This window comes from Lipophrys pholis (assembly GCF_963383615.2).
Source record: "Lipophrys pholis genome assembly, chromosome: 20".
In the NCBI taxonomy this organism is placed as follows: domain Eukaryota; kingdom Metazoa; phylum Chordata; class Actinopteri; order Blenniiformes; family Blenniidae; genus Lipophrys; species Lipophrys pholis.
This window is the reverse complement of record NC_137648.1, coordinates 11,656,453-11,680,837: the sequence shown is the minus strand read 5'-3', so window position 1 is coordinate 11,680,837 and position 24,385 is coordinate 11,656,453. Positions and strand designations below refer to the sequence as shown.

Genomic DNA, 24,385 nt, shown 5'->3' with positions numbered 1-24,385 from the left:
TCTAAATGTAATCTGTACTAAAAACTAAGTGTAACGTGTACATAAATGCTTCTACTAAGAAAATAAGTAGTTTTGTTAACATACCAAAGTTTATTTGTATGCATGCCTTTCAAACATTGTAGGAGAGTGATGTATAAGAAGACTTGTTTGCACAGATAGATTTTGTAAATATTTGGGTTTCTCTGTTTTTTTTGTAAAGCTTTAAATCATACTATTAAGGAGCAATGTGGTAAAGACAAAACTGTGTTGAGGTAGCAAAAATAAAGACTTGCATGCTTGTAGTGCATTGAGTGTCAATGTATTTATTTTTCATTTCTGGTTTCCTCTTTGATCTCACTTCCTATGTGTGTGCGTTGGTGTGTGCGTGCATTCACAAAGACAAAAGTGGACGGGATTCCACAGTCTCTTACTGTAGCACTGGTGTTTTCTGGTGGGGGAAAATATTCAGCATTCTGCACCAATATACTCACAGGTAAGAAAATATGGATAATTTTGTAAAGATTATTGTCTTAGGAGCCATCAATTATTTATTGGGCAAGTGATAATAGTTGGTAGCTTTTGCGTTTTTTAAGTTTCTACCAAATTTATACTTGCAAATGTTTTTTTGTTGCTTTTACAAATGACAAATGCTTTATAAAGTCATTGATACTCAGTAGTTTGTAGCTTAAAATGTATGTTTTTTTTACTTAACTTACCAGAAGAAATGTATCCAATGTAGGGATTTTCTTTGCTCGGAATACTGAGGTCAATGCTTTTCCACAGATCTTTTACATAAGAATGTTTGTTCACACATTCAAGGATATTTAAACTTTAATCACAATCTGAAACCATTTGAAATGTTCTCCTATTTTGATGAGTGCCCTTTAAACAGTTAGCTAAATGCCAACATTTTCAGTATATCAGTAGAGCTCAAAGTCTTGAAGTAAAGTCACTTGCAAATGATTTTGCACTCTATCATGGTGAAAAATAGTACGAAAATAAACTACAACTCTCAGGAATTACACGCCATATAAGATAGCATTTATGAAACAATTATAGAAACTGTGGACTGATACAAAATCCCTTTATTTGTTTTTTTTAATGTTTTCAGTCATTCATTTATTAATATTTACCATTTGAACCTTTTTTTCTTTTAATCTATAGTTATTCTTGAGCAGACGTCAGGAAACCACTTTTAACTCCGCTGCCTTGGTTCCAGTGTAACCTGGCAAGGTCATTTCCTCTTTCTATTGGCTTCATTTTCACATGATCTGTTGTTACGAGTCAGCCGACTGTCACACACACACACACACACACACACACACACACACACACACACACACACACACACACACACACACACACACACACACACACACACACACACACACACACACACACACACACACACACCCACACAGTACGATGTCACTTCTGTTATTTTTAAACATTGATTTGATGAGTCACTGAAGGATCATGCGGCTGTTACCCATCCAAGGCCTGTTAAGCATCTTATCAGATGATTTGTGTAATTTGTGCTGCAACAGGTTGATGCTCCCCACAATGGCTATGAATCTCTCTGAGGAGGAGAGAGACACCTTCTCTGGCACTTCTTTGGAACTATGGAATGTAATACTTCCCACATATTACATCCTGATATTCATCATCGCCGTGCCTGGGAACGCCTTGGCGCTGTGGGCCTTCTTTCGCCAGAAGAACACGTCACCCACTAAAGTCTTCCTGAGCAGCCTGTCTATAGCCGACATCTCTTACATCCTCATTTTGCCCATGCGTATAGTTTACCACCTGTTGGATAGACACTGGCCCTTTGGAGACGTCCTCTGTCGAGCGTCAGGCTTCCTGTTTTACCTGAACATGTACTGCAGCCTCTATGTAATGAGTTTCATCAGCCTGGATAGATTTCTAGCTGTGGTCTTGCCACTAAAGTCACAGTCAGTCAGAAAACCGAAGTATGCAAAGGTGGCTGTTGGCGTACTTTGGGTAACCGTCATTGTGTCAATGAGTCCTACACTTTCCTCGAGAAAGAATCGAACCACCTCGCCTGGCATCTGCAATGACCTGTACTTAGAAAAGGCGTCTCCCACTGCCATGATTTCTACTATTGTCGCATTTGCACTTCCTTTGGCCATGATTATCGTTTTCTATACACTGATTATGTTGAAATTAAGGACACTAGACCAACATGAACGGCGACCAGTGAAAGACAAAGCCGTCAAAATGATCATACTCATTGTGATAAACTTTCTGTTGGCTTTTGTGCCCTACCATGTGTGCCGAGTAATCTACATCAAAATGTACGGTGATACTACAACGGGACCACCAGAGCCGCTGGCGAGAGCAAATCAGATCACATCGGCACTGACATGTGTCAGTGGTGTGCTGGACCCGGTGATGTATTTCTTCTTGAACCACGCATACAGGAAACAACTTCTCCAGCTGTTCTGTAGAACACAGGAAACAAATGTGTAGATAATAAAGATTCTCAAGCAAATCTGTCACTTTTCTTAATAGTTTCAGGATATGTAAGAAACATTCAAGTTTAAGTTTTTATGGTAAAAAGTGATCTAATTATAAAAATATGTATTTCTTCTATTAATCAGTTAATCATTTCAGCTATTGCATTTTAAAGAGAATGATCACACATATGTCACATACAAACACATTTCTAACTGTTGCTGAATTTAGGTTTTAGGTTGTTTTTTTTAGTGACTTGTGAAACATTTAAATCCGTTCCTAGAATAGCACATGTCACCAAAAACTGATAAGGAACTTGTCACCTCTTGCGGGCTGATTTAATCAGCGGTTCTTCAGAATATAGTTCAACAAAATTAACCTTTCTGTACAATGAAACCTGGCACGTTGCAATACATGGTACATTTTTTTCATCTTACACTGCCAGGTGAGCTCGGGCTGCAGAACATTTTCTCTAATCTGAAACACTAAAACGGCTTTTAAGAATGATACTCAAATTCCATGAGTCAAGACTCAACTGCACCTCTGTTTAGAAAGTTGAAACTATTGCCATTTTTATCTAATAATACTCTACAAACATGCATATCTATGTATAAATTCATGAACAATAAACAAGATCTTCCAGACACATTTCACTTCTTTTGTCCTCTTATCATCAGACATTCACTTGTACCCAAGGAGGAACCCAGAAGACTGTTATTTAACACTTTGTTGTACCTCCATACATTACAATTTTCCCCGACTTAGGAACTGTAAAAAATCATTTAAATGTATTACTCCCCTTTTTAAGACTAAATAATTAAATTATTTTAAGGCTAAATAGTTTCCCACTGATTCTGAGTAGATATGTTGTCCTTTGTTAGTTTTCTCTGCTTGATCTTTTGTTGTTATTATTATTATTATTATTATTATTATTATTACTATTAATTTATTTATTTTTTCCGTTATGGTAATGTTTATTGATCGGTAAATTCATATATGATCTTCTTGGGCCTCTTTCCTCTTCTGCAGTATCAGCGGGTTTTGTTTTTTTTCTTGTAATTCTGTCTGACATTGCTATTTTGTGAAAATATTAATGAAGAAGAAGAAGAACTTTTGACAGTTTGACCCGTGCGAGCTTCCGTAGGATGGACTTGTTGTTACCAAGGCAGCCAGGAAGAAGCTGTGAAGAGAACACCGTGAGTCTCTCCTTTTCTCCGGTTTTCACTCTTGGAATGTGTCGGCTTTCCGAGATAACACGCGTTTTGAGTCCATTATTCTCCCACTACAGTTTTACCATCAGTAATTACCGTGAGTGTTGTTCGTAACGACCACGAGACCTTACTGTACGTCGCGAACCGAGCACAGCTGTATTTTTCTTTTTTCGCCAGATGCTAGTTTTACAGTACCAGCGGTCAAAGTCTCCGTTTTTCTTGTTTTTGTCTCCACAGTTCAGCGTATTTTAATGTCAGTGAGTCGACTTCTAGGACGTTGCATTAACCAGCTGTTTCGCTTTATGATCCACTCTGGAGAAAAACAAGACGAGTCCAAACTTTATTTGCTCTTCATCACGCAGCAGCAGCAGCGATGATCCTCCCAGAAGGTTGAGTTGTTGAGCGGGTCGCCACCGACCATGGGCACCGCCTCCTCCCTGGTGAGCCCCGGGGAGGTGATCGAGGACGGATACGGAGGCGAGGGTGGGGAAGCCTGTGAGATACCGGTGGAAGTGAAGCCCAAAGCCCGACTCCTGCGCAGCTCGTTCCGCAGGGGACCCCGGGTGATCGGGGCCAGCTTCAAGTCCACGGGCTCCGTGGATCTGGAGTACGCGGCGGAGTATGAACGACTCCGCAAAGAGTATGAAATCTTCCGGGTCAGCAAGAATAACGAGATCACGTCCATGCAGAAGAAGGAGGCCAAACTGGATGAGGAGAACAAGAGGCTGAGAGCGGAGCTACAGGTGAGATCAAGATGCACACATGTGGCTCATACTGTCAGGAGATACACAACATCTCGATTACAAGTACTGGGACTAAATACAGATATTAAAAGCTGTGAAGAATACAGATCATCTCGTTCACACAGTTAAAACAAATCAAAGAGCTGAAGGAAATTGCCAAGATGTCCTAAAGTCTCTTAAATTATATTTTTGTTATGGTTGTGTTCTATGTAGATCAGGAGTCTAACCCTTCACTAAATTATACCTAAACATTTTATCTTTTACTTTTTAACACACCAGAGTCATTTGCAAGATTAGTTTTATCTCTTGGATTGAAAAATAAAAAGGGGGGGGGAAGAGAAGTTTAAAAATCAAAATAAAACAAAAACAAATCCCAAGCAAAACTGCTGTTACTTTAAGCCTTGTACATAGTAATGATTAAAATTACTTTATTATTATCCTTATCTTATCTTATTTGATATCCTTATTTCTTTCTATTTATTCTGTGGAGAGAAATGCTTGAAGGGATTTTCCTCTGGCATTAATAATGTATTTCTATTCTATTCTATTCTAAAATGTGTGAAATTTGTCTGGGAAATGCAGGAAAAGTGGGACAAATCTGATAAAAAGGTACAAAAACAGCTAAAGATGTAATTTAAATTTAATACATTTGATAAATTAATTTAATAAATGTATAAACATAAATGCAGTTTTCTTTACGTGTCTTAAAACTACTGTATGGATGAATGGAAAAGACGTGAGAAAATGTTTGCTCAAGTAAAGTACAGATGACATTCGACTCAAGCAGATGACGGTTGTGTTTGCATGTGGTTACTTGCACCTGTGGTTGGTTGCAGCAGTCTTGATGATGTCATCAATGTCCAGGCTCTGCAGAAAACCTACCAGAAAATCCTGAGAGAAAAGGAGAACGCTCTGGAAGCCAAGTACCAAGCCATGGAGAGAGCTGCCACCTTTGAACATGACAGGGACAAAGTGAAACGACAATTTAAGGTGAATCGCACCTTAACCGCTGTTTTATGTCTCTGCAACGCTCACAATTGCACATCAACCTAATGACTAATCAATAAACAGATTTTCCGGGAGACAAAAGAAAAAGAGATACAGGATCTTCTGCGCGCTAAAAGGGACCTGGAGGCAAAACTCCAACAGCTGCAGGCTCAAGGCATCCAGGTCTACGATCCAAATGACTCAGACTCAGATGACAACCAAACCACTGTCACGGGTAAGAATCAGAAATCCACAATTTGACCTTCCGTAGGCTTTGTTTTTTTTTTTTTATCATCCAACAATCTGATCAGTGCATGTTGCCTATTGTCTGTTGACACACCACAAATATCATCATTTCTTTCACACACTGGAAGATATTGTATGCATGTATTTAATGCCGGTGTATCTTCAGCTGCAGGCACACAGTGTGATTACTGGACAGGTGGTGTGCTGGGAAGTGAGCCCTCTATGGGTAGCATGATGCAGTTGCAACAGACCTTCAGAGGACCTGAGTTTGCGCACAGTTTGATAGATGTGGAGGGGCCCTTTGCAAATGTGAGCAGAGGTAAGAAAATGACAGAAAAGGTCTGAGAAGATAAAATGTTTGTATATGAGTGGTTTATGAATTTGGCGTAACATTTTTGGCATTGTGTGTCTGCCTTTGTCAGATGACTGGGATGCTGCAGTGGCCAGTTTGCTGCAGGTCTCCCCTCATGTCCCCCAGGCTTTGTGGAGTAATACAGTTCGCTGCTACCTGATCTTCACCCAGGAGACCAAAGCAGAGTTGGATATCTTTGTTAAGGTTTGCATATGAGAAAGGTTTTTTTTATTTTAATCATTGTCTGAATGACTGTTGTCACTGAAATATAATAGTTTATAGTTGTTGTTGTTGGTTTTTTTTATGAAACTGCTCAAGAAAATAATTTTTTTAATGCTAACCTTTGATTGTTTATTCCAACATCCAACAGAAGTAATACATTTTGATGTGAGTGGAAGAAGAGCTCTTTATGTTGAAGACAAAAACATTTTTTTAATCCTGTTTGGCAAAATAAAAAAACTAAACATGTGCCTTTTGTGTTATTTACAGAAACATTCTTCTTTGCTACGACGAATGTGTGAAGGTCTCGGCCATTTCTACCTGAATGTCTGCTTCCCAGAGGAGAACGCCGCCTCGTACGCTGTGGAGCGCAAGCAGGAGATCGAAAGAAGCTCTGTGTGTGTGCTTCTCCTCAAGTCCTCCGTAACCAGGTAGCGTCGTAACATGTAGTCCTTTCATGCGCTGGAAATATTCTTTTCACTGACGCTAATGCTGGCTTCATTTGTGCAGCTCTGTGGTGGAGGATTGTGAGGAGGCTTTTGTGAAGAATCCAGACGGCCATCCGCTGGTGCTCTACCTCAGGACGGACGAAGATCACAATTTGACTGGATCAATCAGGCAACTGCTGGAACGGATCAACGCTGCAGACAAGGCCGCCAAAATCAAGGTGTGTTTCTCTTTATTAACTGATCAAAATCATTTTAGTATATATTTTAAAATGTTGCTTGGAAATAAAACTTTGCCTCTATAACCTTTTTTGTTTTCAAAAAAACTGTGAATGTGCACTCTTTTATAATAAAAAAAAACTAAACAAAAAGCTATATTTTTGAACAGGAAGACGTTGAAGTTAAACACATGTTCCTCCCTATGTTATGGATTCTTTTTTAACGACAGGTAAATGCAGGAAAAGTTTATTTTATCTTGCTGGAATGTTTGGGCTGCGTCTGCAGCCTTCTTCAGAGCGTCATCTGACGTGTGATGACGTGTCGGTCTTTGTCAGATGACCGGCCTGACAGATCTGTCAGATTCTGTCAGGACGGCCACACACCCCGCCGTCCGGTGGTCTCTGGGGGATGGAATCCCAGGTTTGTTGGAGGATGAAGGACCCCTCGTCCGGGTTTCTGGTCTCCTGCTTCCTGATCGCAATGGCCTCCTTTATCCACCGTTTGAGCTTGGATATAACCATATCATGAACTGGAATAAGGGAAGGGTCATTACATCGGAACTAAAAAAAAAAAAGCACATGTACAAAAACTTTTCTTGCCTTCAACTTTCATTAAAAAAGAATCCAAAACGCATGTAGTTAGAACGACAAAATGAACACAGTTCAACTAGATATTCCTACTGCCTTTGCCACTTTTCTTCTGTTAACTGGCAAATTTCCTCATATCTTAGAAATGATTCCTCTATTATCTTAGATTATTTTCACAAAATCTTTTTTTTTTATTATTACCAGATTTTGCAGTGATCTTAATAATATAATGAACTGTAAGCCATGCTGACATTTTCCACCTTGCTCAGGTTGTTGATCACAGCGGCTCTGCGGAGGAGGGGGCAGACTTGATTTATGCTCAACTCGAGAAAGTCATCAAACAGGTATGAACTGTTCCTGCTAAAGGCTTAAGTGTTCCAGTTGTGTCTTGCGCCAAACGGTGTTGCGTTTAAATTTTTTCACCGTGCAGGAGCTGCTGGGCCTTGAGGGAGCAGACGTCGACTCTAAGGATTCAGGGATAGACGAGGGGCTTGAGGAAGACTCTGGAGATGTACTGTGGGACCTCCACGATGAACAGGAGCAGATTGAGTCCTACCAGCAGGCCTGCAGCAGTACGCCCTCGCAGCTCGGCTTCCAGAAGGTAGAACACACAACACTGTCCCTGAACGTGTTTATTCAGTTCTTTCACTCTCTGTTTAAATTCATCGGTGGCGTCTGATTTCTTTAGTATATAGATCGTTTGAATGACATGATAGCTGCTCCCCCTCCGACACCACCTCTGCTGGTATCCGGTGGTCCTGGATCAGGAAAGTCTCTGCTGCTGTCCAAATGGTAACAGCTCATTTCTTTAGCCCGTAAAGTGTTGTGTCATTGTGGGGGGCACATTTTTTTTTTTTTTGGTATATTTTGTCCAATTTGCTTGTTTAAAATTATAGGATTGAACTCCAGCAGAAGCAAACACCCAACACCTTGTTCCTGTATCATTTTGTTGGTCGGCCACTTTCCACCAGCTCAGAGCCCGTTCTCATTATCAAACGCCTCACAGTCAAAGTAAGTAGTTCATCTCAAGTCAGTCATCTTAGATCCCTTACTCTGAAACTGTGGAAATGTGTCGTCTTTCCAGCTATTACAGCATTTCTGGTCCATTTCTGGCTTGTCCATGGAGCCTAGTAAGATCTTGGAGGAGTTTCCCCGATGGCTTGAAAGACTATCAGCACGGCATCAGGGAAACATCATCATCATCATTGACTCAATTGACCAAATCCAGGTACTTTAAAATAAGCTGCACGATACTCGTCCTTTTGAAGAATACACATTCTAAAAGTGTGTCTCCTTTGAGATCAGCACGCTGAAAGACACATGAAATGGCTGATTGATCCTCTGCCTGTCAACGTCCGAGTGGTGGTGTCTGTCAACGTGGAGACGTGTCCTCAAGCCTGGAGGTGAGACACTTGATTTTGAATGGTCACTTTGGATGACATGCTATGGGAGGATCGTGGCAAACTGCAGCAGTGAAAGTAATTAAAAGTAGCGACAGATAATTCTTTGTGTGTTATGATGGTCTCTTTTTAAAAAAAAAAAAAAAAAGTCTTCATTAAAAGATTTGTTTCCTTTCTTTATTTGGTAAGTGTGCAGTGGTATTAATCTCTAATCATGCTCCATTAGAATTGTAAATTGTGATTCAGTGCCCATATCTCTTTAGGTTGTGGCCGACTCTCCACTTGGACCCGCTGAGTCCCAGAGAGGTCAGGAGTGTCGTCAATGCCGAGTGCCACAGCAGTGACCTAAAACTCACCAAAGACCAGGTCAGTTTTCGCACCATTCCCACCTTTTCGGACATGATTTTGCCGTAAAATGTCGACTGAGTGCTTGTGTCTCTGTCCCAGGAAAAGAAGCTAGAAAGGCACTGTCGCTCTGCATCAACTTGCAACGCGCTGTATGTCACACTTCTGGCAAAGATTGTCACCAGGTTAGTCACCTCGTCTTTCCAACTCTACAATTATTCAGCATTGAAGAAAAAACAAATCTTACCAGTTAGCAGGGCAGTTCTTAATCTGAGTTCCACCATTCACTTCATGGGGAAGGCTAATACTGTTTGATGGAGTGCACATTGATGTTTTCTTGCTTACAAGCAGTAGCTGTTGGCCACTGGAGAAGAGCCTGGAGCAGTGTCTGCAGTGTCAGGACACCATGTCTCTGTATCGCCTGGCGCTCAAGATGACCCTGAAATCCCTCAGCACAGACCGAGAGCGGCACGTTATGAGAGAGGTGACGTAGTCGTGCTTTGTTGTCATTGCTGGGAACAGTGTGTGTGTGGACTTGTTTCACCTAGTCCTAAAAACAGAACTCATGTGTCAGTCTACAGATATCATTGGGCTTCTTGCTCTTACTGATAAGAATTGTTTTTCTCCCTTTTTAGATGCTGTGCCTCGTGTGTGCCAGCCATAACGGAGTGAGCGAATCAGAAGTACTCGATCTTTTCCCAGAAGTAGAGCTGCCTGTCCTGTCCTCTCTACTCTACCGCCTGAACAGACTCTGCATTGTTACCCTCCGTTGTGGACTCATCCGGTTTCAACACCTGCAGGTAAAAAGGCTCCCAAGCCTTTTTTAAATACAATTTTTATTTTTTTTTTCAAAGGAACCCTGATATTTATGATAACAGTCATAACAAATCAATGTCATTCTAACTGTGATCATGTCTGTGCGACAGGCTTGGGAAGCAGTGAGGCTGGAGTTCCTGGTTGGAGGCAGCAACTCCGCTGCTTACAGAGAAAAACTAATTCATTACTTCAGCCAACAGCTCAGGTGCTGCAGAGTTCTCGTCCGTGTGCACAACCATCATCTCCACGTCGGTGCAACTTACGTCCTTGTCTATTTCTTCGTAGCCAGGACCTTGTAACGTGGCGTGTTGCGGATGAGCTTCCTTGGCTGCTCCAACAGCAGGAAGACAAGACCAAACTGCAGCTCAGCCTCTTGAACCTGTTTGTTTCCCAGAACCTCTACAAGAGGTACAGCTCGGGCACGGCGCAGAAGGGCATCTGCCAGGAACTACACTGACGTGTTGTTGTTTATTTTTCTTTCTCCAGGGGTCATTTCTCTGAACTTCTGGCCTATTGGCAGTATGTGGGCAAAGACAAAAGTTCCATGGCCTCGGAGTATTTTGACTCTCTGAAACAATATGAGAAGAGCTGCGAGAGTGAAGACAGCATGACCAAACTTGCAAATCTCTATGAAACCTTGGGACGTTTCCTGAAAGACCTGGGCCTCCAGAGTCAGGTGGGCTGCATGTCTTTGACATGAGAAACAAAGTCAGCTCTCGTTTAACACATTTTGTGCTTTCTTTAAAATGACAGTTTTTCACTTACATAGTTTAAATATACTTTAAAAAAAACAAAAAACTTTTTTTTTTTAGCTGGGAAAGAGGCTGATTGATTCTCCCACTCTGTCTTGTCGTTCTAGGCCGTGGCGCCACTACAAAGGTCTCTTGAGATCAGGGAGACGGCCCTGGACCCCGATCATCCCAGCGTAGCCCGCTCTCTGCACCAGCTGGCTGGGGTTTATGTCCAGTGGAAGAAGTACGGCAACGCCGAGCAGCTGTACAAGCAAGCCCTGGAGATAAGTGAGAATGCCTACGGTGCTGAACACGCCAGTGTAGCGCGGGAACTGGAGTCACTCGCCATGCTGTACCAGAAACAAAACAAGTAAGCAGCCATCACTTTGTCAGGCTCCGATAAAACCTAATGACAATATTTCAAATACTGTTGGTGCAGAAAAGTAATTGAAGAATGACTGGGAGGACAGGGAGACGAGCCATTTAGAGTTATCAGCAACTTCGTTTATTGACCCACTTAGATCAATAAAATAAAAGAGGGTCTATAACAATCAACATTACGAAGTAAAAAAAAAAAAAAATAGGATTTGAGTTAACAAGAAGTGAAGACACAAAGGAAAACAAATTGAGATCATTTCCTCAACCTCCATTCTACCATCAATGAAAATATCCTTCATTGGGCAAGTGAACATATTTGGTCGTTTGTGTATCTCTTTATTTTTTATTGCAAACAAACCATAAGAAACTGAAGGAAATAATATAATACAGGGGAAAAAATTATTGCTGAGGTTGGTATCATTTTGATAGGATTTTTTTAATAGTATAAACACTCAAGCTCCTTTGCTTCAGTAAAACATTTCTTCTTTCCAGTTTGCATCTGATTGATCTGTTTGTCTATTTTCAGGTGTTTACCCAATAAAACTGTTTTGTAGTAGTTAGAGTAACTTTTATTTAAATAACACGTTGTATCACAGGACAGTTGTACATAATATTGTACAGGCAGATCTATAACAGGTAACTATCGAAGACTACCGATTATTTTTTTCTGTAGAAACTTTAAGATGTGTGATTTTTTTTTGGTCCATTTTATGAGACTTTAGCTGTATAATGTTTATTTCCACTGACTCTGAGGTCTTAATCTATAGAAATATCCCGAGATGTTGTTCAAAAAGTGCTTGTTATTTTGATTTATTGTTTAAGTCAAGGTTGTTAATGCAGCTTTACAAGGTGTTTGCAGCGTAAGCCTGGGCCTTAATGTGTCAGCACCTGCTTTTAGCCAGAGAACTTCAGATTAACTAAAACACTTTGTGCCGACGAACAGCTGCTAGTGTTTTACAAGGTTTTGCAGAACTTATTCCTCCGCCGATGGCTTCACTCTGAGCTCAAAGGTCAGACTTCACCGGACAGTGTCAATGCAATTACAGCCCACGTCAACGCTCATTTACACTCTGGTCAGATCATGACTCACCCATGGTGCTTTCAACATCAGGTACGAGCATGCAGAGAAACTCAGGAAGAGGTCAGTACGTATCCGGCAGAAGACTGCTCGCCAGAAAGGTCATATGGTGAGCATGTTTCTGAGATACCTGCACACTTAGTCATGCCCACATAATCAGACATATTTGCACATACCATAAGTCTGCTTTGACTTTCAGTATGGCTTCACTCTGTTGAGGCGCCGGGCTCTACAGCTGGAAGAGCTCACGCTGGGAAAAGACTCCGCCGACTGTGCGAGGACACTTAATGAACTTGGCGTCTTGTACTACCTCCAAAACAACCTGGAGTAAGGCAGACCACTTTCACATAGATGATGCAATGTGTAATTCCTTTGTAAAGGTTATTTTACGTCTTGAAGGTTGTCCATGCTTACTAGCTTTGCCCTCACCAGTGCAGCCAAGGTGTTCCTGACCCGCTCTCTGGAGATGCGTCAACGTGTCCTCGGCCCAGAACATCCTGACTGCGCCCAGTCCCTCAACAACCTGGCCGCTCTGCACACCGAGAGGAGGGAGTACGAGACAGCCGAGGACATGTACGAGAGGGCGCTAGACATCCGCAAGAGAGCCTTGTCACCAGACCATCCGTCACTGGCTTACACGCTCAAACACCTGGCCATGCTCTACAAACGCAGAGTGAGACGTGTTCACACTCGAGTGTTCCCTTTAATGGTCGATTCATCCGATGCTGATCTGATGCCTAAAAATCTCATGTGATGTGTGTTGTTTAGGGGAAGCTGGAGAAAGCTGTTCCACTTTATGAGCTCTCTCTGGAAATCAGGGAAAAAAGCTTCGGGCCCAAACACCCCAGTGTGGCCACAGCATTGGTCAACCTGGCAGTCATTTACTGCCAGCTGGTGAGACGGGTCATCTTTCCTCTTCCGTCTGTCTGCAGCACTCACTTCATGGTGGCATATTTCTTTGATGAAATTAGTGAAGTGCTAAAATCTCTCAACCACTTAATGATAGTGCATACCAAATCACTTTTGGCACAGATTTCTGTTTGTTCCTTTTTCAAAAAAAATGTTATTGGTTGTGTCTTTAGCAACACATAACCAAATAGAAATGAACCTTGACGTTTCTTGTTCTTCTGTCTTTGGCAGAAGAAGCACTGTGAGGCTTTGCCCCTTTATAAACGAGCGCTGAAAATCTACGAGGATAGTCTGGGCCGATCGCATCCACGTGTCGGAGAGACCCTGAAGAACCTCGCTGTGTTGAGGTACCAAGCAGTGAAAATAATTCTGTGACATGCAGCCACTCAAACAGGCCGACACGCACAATCATTCACACAGACGGGCAATTTTAGGGTCACCATTTAACACACGTGTTTTTGGACTGTGGGAGAAAACCAGAGTTCTGTTTCTATTCCTTTTCTCAATCTAGCTACGAAGAGGGGGACTTTGAGAAGGCAGCAGAGTTGTACAAGCGCGCAATGGAGATTAAAGAGGCAGAGCCGTCGTTGGTGTGCGGCATCGCCCCGTCCCGTCACTCGTCCAGCGGAGACACGTTCAGCCTGAGGGGACCCGCACCCCTGCCACCCAGGTGATTCCTCACTCAGTTGTTGCCAATGATGATGATCATATAAGGCTGTTTAGACAGTCTGTGGTGTCATGGAAAAGGAAACGGCCCTGGGTCTTCACACTGTGATCGTCTTTCTGGGTGGAGAGGAGTCGTACTGTATCCCGTATTCACGAGTGGAGACATGAAGTCCACTGTATTAGTCTGTGAAAAGGCACATTTACCACAAGTATTCATTTGTGCGCAACCATGTGTTGGAAAGTCTGTTAGTTTAGGTCAGAGTTGAGTCTCATGTTTACACAACTGCAAAAATCACATTTTCAATCAGTGCAATTTGTAGAATGACTTTAAGAGTAAAACACACAAAAACCCACTCAAAAGGGAATTAAGTTCCTCCCGAAGAGGTTATAGGTTAACAGGAGCATCGGACCTCGGGCACTTTTTGTTTTTGAGTCTACAATCTAGGACTTTAATGTTTTTCAATGAGGAATTTGAAGGTACTGCTGAAGGTTGTTTACAAACGGCAATCTTACAGTATGGAACGTGTACTCTAAAAGGAAAATGCAAAGCTGAAAGCTGAACTCTTTCTGGGAGAATATCATCTCTGGTACTGCGGGCACGCTCTCTAGGCAGAACAAAATGTTTTTATTCACTTTTTTAAATGTATTTTGAAGGATTTGTCAAAAAAAAAAAAAAAGATGGCTAAAAATGAATGTCAACAATTTAGAACACAACGTTCGTGAAGCCGAGTGGAGTCTTTGGGCGGGTCGTTGTAACTAGCCTCCAGTGTATTATTGCCAAATACTGTATACAACATGCAATGTATCTGAATGTTTTCATATATTCATGTATTTATGTCATGTAATTAAAATCTGTAAAAGCTGTACAGGATCAAATCTAAAATCACGTCAAACAACTCAAAAAGTTTGTGTTCAGCTAATAAATACTTTATTGAGACATTGTTCTGTATCGTTGCAGATTTTTGAGTCGAGTTAATGAGCATCGGGCATACATCTGAAACCTTAAGACACAATCAGGGTGTAGTGACAACTGAAACCGTTTTCCAATTAGCCAGCATGTTTTTGTTTTCGTGAGTAAGAAATACCATTAGCAGCACTTGTCATGCATTTCCTTTCTGAAGCCGCGAGAATAAGACATTCACTGGTTGCTAATTTTATATGAACAGGCTTTTCAGAACAATGTTAGAAAAGAAGGTGTTGGTACAGTCGTGACAGAAGATGCGTCACATCGCAGTCGCAGATTCAGATTGTCTACATCTTCCCCATCTGGGCCATGAGTTCTTCAAGACTCTGCTCAGTGTCCTCCACCATACCCTCACTCGCTTGATTCTGGTTCAAACACAAGAAAACAAAGTACAATTACAAACCTGATTTAAAAAAAAAAAAAAAACCTCCAAGTCAGTATCATGTTTTTTAGGTTCTCTACAAGCACACGTGCAGTGTTTCACATAGGAGCTGAATCTTTTCCACAGCACCTTTACAACAGGCTCAATTTGTACTCTGCACCATATGGAATAAAGTACAACTAATCCTTGCGTGTGGTGAAGTTGCTTTTCTATATGAAAAACACGTGCATGCTGCAGAGAGAGAGAGAGAGAGAGTAGCTTTTCAAGTGTCACTCTTCAAAGCTAAAGCGCCCATAAACTATGGAAACGGTTACAGAAACTGACCTCAGCTGGAATGGTATAAGCCACAGTGATGCCTTCTGGGAGATCAGGCATTCTTTTGGACGCAGCCTCTTGGTCTGTGTCGCTCACCTCTGACACAAGTTCAATCCCTGTCCAGCACAGATGCATGAGTGAGTGCATGAAACACAATTAAAAAAAAAAAAAAAAAGGAAGCAAATCAGGTTACATATTATCGTTTTTTCTGACCCCAGTCGTTGTCTTCATGGACGACCTCCTCCTCCTCCTCCTCTACAACTTCCACTTTCGGCCGCTCTGCTTCTTTCTTCTGCACAGAAAGAGTCACACAGACACACGCTCTTATCTTTGGTGCAGTTTCATATGTCAATACATCGAGTCAAAGAGCATGCGCGCACACACACACACCTTGAACTCCTCCTGCTGTCTCCTGCAGTAGCGGTCGCTGCACTGGGAGTTGGCTTTCATTGACATGGAAGGAAAGAAGTCCTGCAAGGCGTTGTAACCGAGGTAATAACTGACAGTGCCAAACTTAAGCAGATACCTGAAAGGCAGAAAATATCATTGACGATAGTAAATCTCACATTTATTTCAACAGAAAGACTTTACATCTTTAGGTTTCAGTGTGTCCATATATTATGGGAAATATATGTACTTGAGAACGTTTTGCACCAGCAGTCCTGCCACCACACCCATTGTTGTTGGTAAGCTGGCAGCACACACGCCCTCCCGTTTCAGGGTCTTCTCATCAATGTTTGCTGCAACCACCAGCGGAGGTGCACACTAATAAGACATATTTCAGTATATTTAATTCACAACAATAAAGGGTTTCTGAAATTCTCAGTGCAAAGATACATAAAAGGTGGCGGTGAGTGTGTGTGTGTGTGTGTACGTACAGCGAAGCAGGCCGTCTCTCCAGGAATGATGAGCTGAATGTGGCCTGACACGGCATTCTCACTGACTCCAGACTCCATCCAGATCTGACCGAGTTCATTACAGGCCTGAAACAAACAACGAGTTCAACACAATCTGCACGACTCGTCATCACAACCACGTTGATTATTTCTTTCTGGCCCCGTTATTCTTACTGCGTTAATGGCCATTCTGGCCTGAAAGTTGTCCACACAGCTCAGCACCAAATCCACTGGCTTCCCTTCTTCAAGGCCCCCATGCCTGAGAAATTACACAAAACTATTTATTGCCAGAGGTCAGCACAGGAAAGCTGGAGGATCAAGCGTCAGGATACAGACCTGACTCGATCCATGAAATGTGTAAAATTCTCCATCGTGGTGATGTTGTAGTTGTGGGTCTCAAAGGACACATCTGGGTTGATGTTTCTGTTTGGAAAAAGTGGATCCCGTTAGCGAAAGAAATAGGCTTCGAAGACGAAAAGTAACTTAAGACCAGCGCACCTGAGCGTGTGTTCGGCTGCTTTCACTTTACTGAGGCCTGCCTGGTGAGGCTGGAAGAACAATCTGTTCATATTGGCCAGCTCCACTTTATCATAGTCGAAGAGGAGCAACTGCAAAACACATAATGTGACCGTGCGGTGGAGAGAGGCCAGGTAAACATATTATAGTGACACTAATGGAAATCAAATAGATGTGGAAAAAATAGGAACGTTTCTATTACCTTACCGATGCCACATCGAGTGAGCATTTCAGCTGTCACACTGCCGACTCCACCCACACCAACCACAGCCACTGTGAAACTCCGGATTTTCTGTCAATACATTAAAAGACAAGTTATTCTTCATGTCACTTCATGAATGCCCACTGATAATATGGAAGTGAAAATCTAAATCTTATTTTATCTTTGCATACAGCACAGTACTTACAGGCAGTACTTTCAGATACTTAATAATTGATAAATAAAACATATTACATGGCACATGAAGGTTGTTCCTCAAAACAGTAACATTAAAAGACATGTGCCATGCCTTCCAGGACAGATGTTACACCTGCTTTTTCACTTGTAAACATAGTAAACATAGTTCTACAGAGTAGCAGTGATGCACAATGAACAGACTAGAATCATACCTCATAATCCTCCACGATGCCCATCCTCTTTAAAGCCATCAGGCGGCTGGAGGATAAAAACACATGGTTTAGTCTGTGGTCTGTCAAATGACTCATCAGGCGGCTCCCCTCAATTCTCCGAGCTGTCCAGACAAAATCAGCGAAAAGCCCAGAATGAAATAGAGTAAATGTTACCTGTACGGGTTGGAATCCACCACTTCGGAGCTCATTTTGTCAATTTTGGGTCTGTTCGGTGGCTCCTGGCTGTGCGCATCCTCCGCGGCGCCCTGCTTCTGCTTACATTTGATCAGCTCGTTCTCCAACTCTCTCACCCGCAACTTCAGCTCCTCCACCGTCGTCATGACTCAAGCGGATAACACTATGACCAAAGTGGGCAAAATAAAAAGATGTAAACGAAGGGAGACGCGGAAAAACGCTCCAAACGGAATCGGAGGAGAAAGTACACGTCTTCTCTCTAGCTCCAATCAGCTGGCAGGACGTGTTCCTGGAAATGTCGTCCGGAATGAAAACCGGAAACAAAAGCCACGCAAGAGTTCCTGTATTGCCAGTGATTTAACTCAGCTTTCATATATAAAATACTTTTTTAATGCAACATTTGTCTCTTAAAACGCGACTGATTTTCAGAAAGTATTATGGTGGCTACAGTGGCATATTAACTTTTCAGGAAGTTATTTCACGTTGTGTGTCCCCGCGTAAACGGTCCGGCTGACATAAACAATTGCAAAGTGTAAATGATTAATGGATGAATGTTGGAATCATGGAGGATCTGACGACTCCCGTTCGACAGCAGCATGAATTCAATGTCCTCAGTCTTCAGAGGTATCTGTCTGCCAAGTCGCTGGCGTCCAATAATGACAGGTTAACTGTCAGACAGTACAGGTAAGGAATAAACAACTTTTTTTTCTCACTTTTTCTTCGAAGCAGAATTCCAAAATTTTCATAAAATGTTAACGACGGTCAATTTATATGTGCAGTTCTGGTCAGTCGAACCCAACATTTCTCATCCAGACACCTTCCAAAAGCTACGTTCTCAGGAAGAAGCCTCCAGGTGAGCTGCTGCCAGGAGCTCACAAGGTGAGAGTTCAACATTTATCGACCACAAATCTTTGTTTCCTGACTTCATTTTATCACCTAATTAAATAGGTGTGGTTGTTATGAAGATAACGTTTGCATGGTGCTTGTGCTTTACGTTTGCCATAATAATATCAACACCGTGCCTCTTTGATTCAACTATGAAATATAATGGTTTTTTTTAAATATCTGTGCATATGCAACGTTTCAAGTATTTATCTATTCTAACTCTGTGCCCATTTAAAACAGTCTCTTCTGAAAAATAAGTGACATGGGGTTGCACCAGTTCTCACAAATTACACAAACTACATATGTATTTCTCTTAATGATATTTGTATAGTTGTATCAGTGTATATTTTTTCCTTTTGAATTATTCTACTTTTGGTCTTTACAACTCAACATAGATAATGTATAACCATACTATAATTCTGTATATACCACAGTGTAGCACAGTTTCTGGACTCTTGCTTACAGGTTGACAGGGAGTACCGAGTGCAGAGGGCCCTTTTCACTGCTGGTTTCCCCGTGCCTCGGCCCATCTTACATTGCACTGATGTTGAAGTGATCGGAACAGAGTTTTACCTGATGGATCATGTGAAGGTGTGTTGTAATATCACAGGCCTCAGTATTGAATATTGCTGGTGCTGTTTTGCGTGACGTTGTGTGTACACAGCTAATGGGGATGTGTGACTGTGTTTCTCTCTGTGTTGGACTGGCCACCTGTCCAGGGTGTTTCCTTTTTTCACCTAAAGTCAGCAAAGATTGACTCCAGTGCAACAATGAGTTGGATAAAACAATATTGTGAATGAATAGATGATGGCATAGTAGATCAAAGAATGTGCTTCCATCTCTGTTGAGTAGGGGCGCATATTCAGAGATCTTCGACTGCCCGGAGTCAGTCCAGCTGAGAGGACTGCTTTATATGTGGCTGCAGTGGAAACGTTGGCAAAGCTCCACACACTGGACCTGGCATCACTGGACCTTGAAGGATATGGGAGAGGACCAGGCTATTGCAGGAGACAGGTAAGATATGTTTTAAGGTTTCATAACTTTAAACCATTTACATGATTGGATATTCAAGTTCTATAAAGAAATTTCATTTCACTTTTTAAGGTGGTCACCTGGACAAAGCAGTACACTGCAGCCGCCCACAGAGACATTCCCGCCATGAATGAACTCTCTGATTGGCTGATGAAGAATTTGCCAGCGAGTGACAATGAAGTCACGTTGGTGCATGGAGATTTCCGAATAGACAACTTGATATTTCATCCAACCGAGGTTTGATTTCTGTGATGGTTGTGCCTGTCACTCTCCTGTATTTGTCAGTAATGATATAATAAACTCTGATGTCCTCAGGCTCGTGTGATAGCGTTGCTGGACTGGGAGCTGTCTACCACTGGGCAGCCTTTGGCAGATTTGGCCTACTTCCTCATGCCTCAATACTGGCCCATAAGTCTGGACATTGTCAGCACAATGGGCAGTTCAAAAGGAATTGAAGGTAAATGTCAATGTAATTACCAATGTGGAGTATAATCACTACATACATAATATAGATGAATGATGGAACATATTTATTTGTATAAAGTTATTACCTTTATCATGAATCCATACTTGTGCCTTAATGAACAGGTATTCCAACCGTGGAGGATTTACTGTCCATTTACTGCAGATGCCGTGGGATCCCATCTGAAGTGCCGCCGTTACATTTCTACTTGGCTCTGTCATTTTTTAAGATGGCTGGAATTGCCCAGGTTGGTGCCAAGTTGAACTGACTTATAGTTGAATATATGGAGACGTAAATCTGAATTTAATGAGGATATAGAATAGTTGTAATTGTGGTTGTATAAAAATATCTTCAGATAAATTACAGCTTCTCTGTTGATTTTTCTTTAAAAGTTCAGCTTTTTCTCAGGTTTATTTGGGTATTATTATTTGTGATTTGTCTTTTTTTCCTTTTCATTTGTCTCACAATGACTGTACACTGAACATGTTGTTTTGATTTTAGTTTAGAAAAAAAAAAACCCACATAGATTTTGCACTGTTCCTGTAAAACAACCTCATTCTGTACAAACTCTTGACAGTGACAACTAGTGATTATGTGTTTGGGGATGCAGCAGAAAACATTAATGAAAGACTGGCGAAATGTTCCCCCTCTGTGGTTTTAACTGAGAATATATTAGAAGTTGTCAGTGACGAACTGCAGAAATGTTTTTCATCAAACTTGTTTTTACTTTTACACTTGAATATATTGAAATCCAGTATTTTTCCCTATATATCTATGCTTCACTTTGAGTGAAAAGTTTCTGTACTTTAGCAAATCTTTTATATATATATATATATATATATATATACTGCTACATGTGTTTTAATCTGCATTTATTTGTTTAACAGGGGATCTACGCTCGCTACCTGCTGGGTAACGCCAGTGCTACCAATGCAGCTCTGTTCAGCCATTGTGTGGAGCCTTTGGCCCAAGTTGCTTTGCAGCTCACTCAGCGGTTAGTTGCTGTAATGGAATATACAGCATTGCACTGATATCTGAAATAATTCGATGAAGTTAACTTTGAGGCAACTCAAACATGCCAGTGTAAACAGAATCCTCTGACAAATGATAGTCATCACAGATGAGAAAGCTAATTGAATCCACCTGCTGACTAAACTTGAGCCAGCGTCAGCCGGAACTTGGCATCCAGCCGTTGCTTCCGATATCCCCCATTGAATTTCATGTGTTTCATCTCAGGCCTCGCACTGATACAACAAAAGATGCTCTGTTCCTCCAGACAGCGAAAGGTCAGGCTGTTCTCCAGCAGGTCAAAGACTTCATGAGACAATACGTGTTTCCTGCTCAGCAGGTCAGTGCCAAGAGCTACCGAGAACAGAAGAGTGTTGTATTGATTGTTCAGAGTTTGAAAGTGAACGGATTTGGTAGACAGGAGTCTGTTGAGCTCAGGAATTATACAGTATTGCATGCAGAATCATTGGCTCTATGACACTGGTGATGCATTTTTCCACTGATGGAGTGCGTGTGTAGTTGTTAGGGTACAGTCTGTCTTACCAAGCCAGTAGATAATACATTTCATTTTGCCATTTCAGGAAGTTGCAGATTATTACTTAAAACATGCACAGTCCCCACAGAGATGGCAAAGCCCACAAATCATAGAGGAGCTGAAGGTATGGGTGGATAGACTTCTGTCTGTACTTCTCTTTGATACTAAACGTTTTCTTGAGATATGCTAAATTGTGAAAATCAAGAGACCATCACTGCAGTGATAACTGAAAGATGTGCTTCCCACCTGTACTGACCGTGTCTAATAAGCTGCATGTCTGAGTCCAGGTGAAAGCCAGGGAGGCGGGCCTGTGGAACCTGTTCCTGCCTTCAGTCAGTGGACTCAGTCAGTTGGATTACGCCTATATTGCAGAAGAAACCGGGCGCTGCCTGTTCGCCCCCGAAATCTTTAACTGCCAAGCACCTGGTAAATTATACCACATGTCGTCAGACTTGTAAAAAAATATGAATGATCATATTCCAATGTTAGAGCTTATTACTACCCGAAAATAACTGAAACACGTCTCCTGATCGCTCCTGAAAAGAGTTAGTTAGCGTGGTGTTTTCCAAAGCAGCTCACGCTCACTGAAATTTTAAATTTTTTTTGTCTGTTATTTCCTGACAGACACAGGGAATATGGAGGTGCTCCACATGTTTGGGAGTGAGGAACAGAAGAAAGAATGGCTGGAACCTCTACTCCGTGGAGAGATCCGGTCTTGCTTCTGTATGACAGGTATTGGCATGACCATGGGACAGGGCTGAGAAAAAAAACCTGTCATAATCTGTAGGATCAGAGGAGATTAGGATATCCAAAGCAAAGACTGAGGAATGTGATTCAAAGGGTGAGATTATTTAAAGATGCAATCTATAACATGACCTTTCAGCTATTTTCACAATTTCTTGTATTTTTCTGTTAAGCATTGCCGGGATGGCGACAAACCCCCATAAGAAAAAGTACAAAAAAAAACATTCAGAGAGGCAGTTGCATGCCGACTGAAAACACAAGTTCCCGATGAGTAATCTTTTCCCTGTTTTGCTCCTTTTTGCTTTCCACACTCCCTGGAAACAACGACATGCTGTTGCCAGAGGTGATTAGAGTGGGTGTGAACGTCCCTGCGGATTTATTTTTTTTTCTTGGTAAACACATATGGTGATCAGTTATGGTAGAGGGTGTTTTTATTGTCAGCTGTTTGGACTGTATAATTGATGACCAACAGTAATCTCCATCGCAACCTGGTAATAAAATAATGTGAGCGCCCTCTGTCTGCATCAGATATTCCACCAGTGGCTCAAACGAAAACCAGGCAGTGGACAGTTACTTTCAAACTGACATCTGATCGTTTTCAGTATTTTTTTTTATTTTTTGTGTAAAACAATGTGTATGTTACTTTTGATTCAGAGCCTGATGTAGCCTCCAGCGACGCAACCAACATGGAGTGCAGTCTTCGCAGGAACAACAACGGCTTCGTCATTAATGGCAAAAAATGGTGGAGCTCGGGTGAGTGCGTCACCGTTTCTGGTTCTATCTTTCCATTATAAATACTTTATCTCACTCGGGGGTCGAGCTGACCGTGGGTGACGGCAGGGAATGGTCTCCAGTCCATCACAGGACAAACACCTAAGAGACTGACAGTCGCAGCGAGACAGTAATAAACCCTGGAGGCGTGTTTTTTTTTAACTATAGTGCCCGAGAGAGGGGAAAGATCACAAACGGGGAGAACAGGCAAACTCCAACCAGCAAAGCCTCCAGATTCAAACTAGGGACTTTTTTTTTTTTTACAAGTTGAGAGTGCTAACTAATGCAAATGTGTATATGTTGGGGAACAAATATGCCTCCCAAAACCACAAACTGGTCAAAGAAAGAAACAAGTGGAACTTTTGCTTTTAAGCATTTTGTCAGGAGAGCCCCATAAACCGGAGAATGTCTTTAAAAGGATGCAATGTTTTTTTTCCTGAGATGGACTCAAAAGCTCTTCTCTGAAGGGGATGACTTTATATGTAATCAAGATGTTATTTCAACAGGGCATGCACGAGATGTACACTTGGATAAACCTCCAACATATGTACAACAAAAGTGCAGTGACTCAACCAGCATTATGCAATACAAACACTTGAAAGTAATAAAAAAAAAAAAAAAGATCATTTTGAAAGTTTGGCTTGTGAGCCCTTTCTAAACTAATTCCAATACATTATAATCACTCTTTTGTTTTTACAGATATTGAAGCCCTAACTACTGAGCAAATTAAAACTGACAAAGAAAGCTGAATGCCCTTAAACTAAATATGTATGTAACTGTAAATATTGAAAGCCCCTAACAGCACGACACATATTATTGTATCTGTTAATTCTTGGAACATTGAGAGAAGCCAGTGACTCATGCATGAATCTATTTTTTTTTTCTTGTTTATAGTTTGCTTGAGTCTGTTTTTAAGCGTCTCCATGACTCAAGTTGGTTCTTATTAATCTCCGAAGACAAACTACACATTGTCATGTAGTTCAAGGAAGCAGCAAGTCACGACACTGTTGTCATAAAAATTGAAAAACAAGTGTCACAGTTGAGGAATAAATCGGCAAATCATCAAAAGTATGCCTATACAGTGCCGGGTGATGAAGACCTAAAAAAAAACCAACATGTTATTACAATTCATATTATATTCATATTAGTGTTTTTTGATGTCTCTTTGGCAATTCTTCAATTGCTTTGAACCGAAGGTTTCCAGATGTTTCCTCCAACACATTCTCCTGATGCTCTGAGGGATTCAGCCTCACAAGGAAAACAGTGGCTTATTTTTCTGCATC

At 41.5% G+C, this 24,385-nt stretch overlaps 4 protein-coding genes across 6 annotated transcripts in view; 3 read left to right on the top strand and 1 right to left on the bottom strand.

Moving 5' to 3' along the window:
• The first annotated feature begins 364 nt into the window (after positions 1–364).
• On the top strand, positions 365–3,101 carry LOC308125434 (uracil nucleotide/cysteinyl leukotriene receptor). Its single transcript, XM_080489166.1, has 2 exons — positions 365–472; positions 1,527–3,101. The coding sequence occupies exon 2, from the start codon at positions 1,531–1,533 to the stop codon at positions 2,467–2,469; it is 939 nt and encodes a 312-aa protein (XP_080345292.1). The 5' UTR covers positions 365–472; positions 1,527–1,530; the 3' UTR covers positions 2,470–3,101.
• A 495-nt stretch (positions 3,102–3,596) lies between these two features.
• nphp3 (nephronophthisis 3) lies at positions 3,597–14,729 on the top strand. Of its 2 annotated transcripts, none has more exons than XM_080489543.1 (28): positions 3,597–3,650; positions 4,028–4,408; positions 5,273–5,398; positions 5,480–5,630; positions 5,808–5,960; positions 6,064–6,197; positions 6,483–6,643; positions 6,723–6,879; positions 7,734–7,808; positions 7,895–8,065; positions 8,153–8,256; positions 8,361–8,475; positions 8,549–8,692; positions 8,770–8,867; positions 9,128–9,230; positions 9,312–9,394; positions 9,561–9,693; positions 9,845–10,009; positions 10,136–10,230; positions 10,311–10,433; positions 10,512–10,701; positions 10,885–11,126; positions 12,246–12,321; positions 12,412–12,539; positions 12,645–12,885; positions 12,981–13,106; positions 13,353–13,468; positions 13,633–14,729. In XM_080489543.1, the coding sequence occupies exons 2-28, from the start codon at positions 4,085–4,087 to the stop codon at positions 13,793–13,795; spliced, it is 3,897 nt and encodes a 1,298-aa protein (XP_080345669.1). In that variant the 5' UTR covers positions 3,597–3,650; positions 4,028–4,084; the 3' UTR covers positions 13,796–14,729. The 2 variants fall into 2 exon arrangements, with proteins under 2 accessions (XP_080345669.1, XP_080345668.1); XM_080489542.1 differs by having other exon boundaries at positions 3,636–3,650; positions 9,558–9,693.
• uba5 (ubiquitin-like modifier activating enzyme 5) lies at positions 14,695–18,563 on the bottom strand. The gene is made up of 13 exons (XM_080489550.1): positions 18,378–18,563; positions 17,644–17,827; positions 17,470–17,515; positions 17,063–17,152; positions 16,843–16,952; positions 16,681–16,767; positions 16,519–16,603; positions 16,327–16,431; positions 16,086–16,213; positions 15,839–15,974; positions 15,662–15,740; positions 15,458–15,564; positions 14,695–15,116 (listed from the first exon to the last, which is right to left on the bottom strand). Exons 2-13 carry the CDS (start codon positions 17,808–17,810, stop codon positions 15,039–15,041), a joined length of 1,218 nt encoding a protein of 405 aa, XP_080345676.1. The 5' UTR covers positions 17,811–17,827; positions 18,378–18,563; the 3' UTR covers positions 14,695–15,038.
• acad11 (acyl-CoA dehydrogenase family, member 11) overlaps positions 18,150–24,385 on the top strand; it is a 15,658-nt gene continuing 9,422 nt past the window's right edge. For both annotated transcript variants that reach the window (XM_080489549.1, XM_080489548.1), the window contains exons 1-13: positions 18,150–18,348; positions 18,444–18,543; positions 19,015–19,140; positions 19,402–19,563; positions 19,654–19,818; positions 19,897–20,038; positions 20,170–20,291; positions 20,932–21,038; positions 21,281–21,392; positions 21,634–21,711; positions 21,875–22,013; positions 22,212–22,319; positions 22,986–23,084. In XM_080489549.1, the coding sequence (XP_080345675.1) occupies positions 18,212–18,348; positions 18,444–18,543; positions 19,015–19,140; positions 19,402–19,563; positions 19,654–19,818; positions 19,897–20,038; positions 20,170–20,291; positions 20,932–21,038; positions 21,281–21,392; positions 21,634–21,711; positions 21,875–22,013; positions 22,212–22,319; positions 22,986–23,084 (1,597 nt within the window). In that variant the 5' untranslated portion in view covers positions 18,150–18,211. The remainder of the gene's footprint in view (positions 18,349–18,443; positions 18,544–19,014; positions 19,141–19,401; positions 19,564–19,653; positions 19,819–19,896; positions 20,039–20,169; positions 20,292–20,931; positions 21,039–21,280; positions 21,393–21,633; positions 21,712–21,874; positions 22,014–22,211; positions 22,320–22,985; positions 23,085–24,385) is intronic.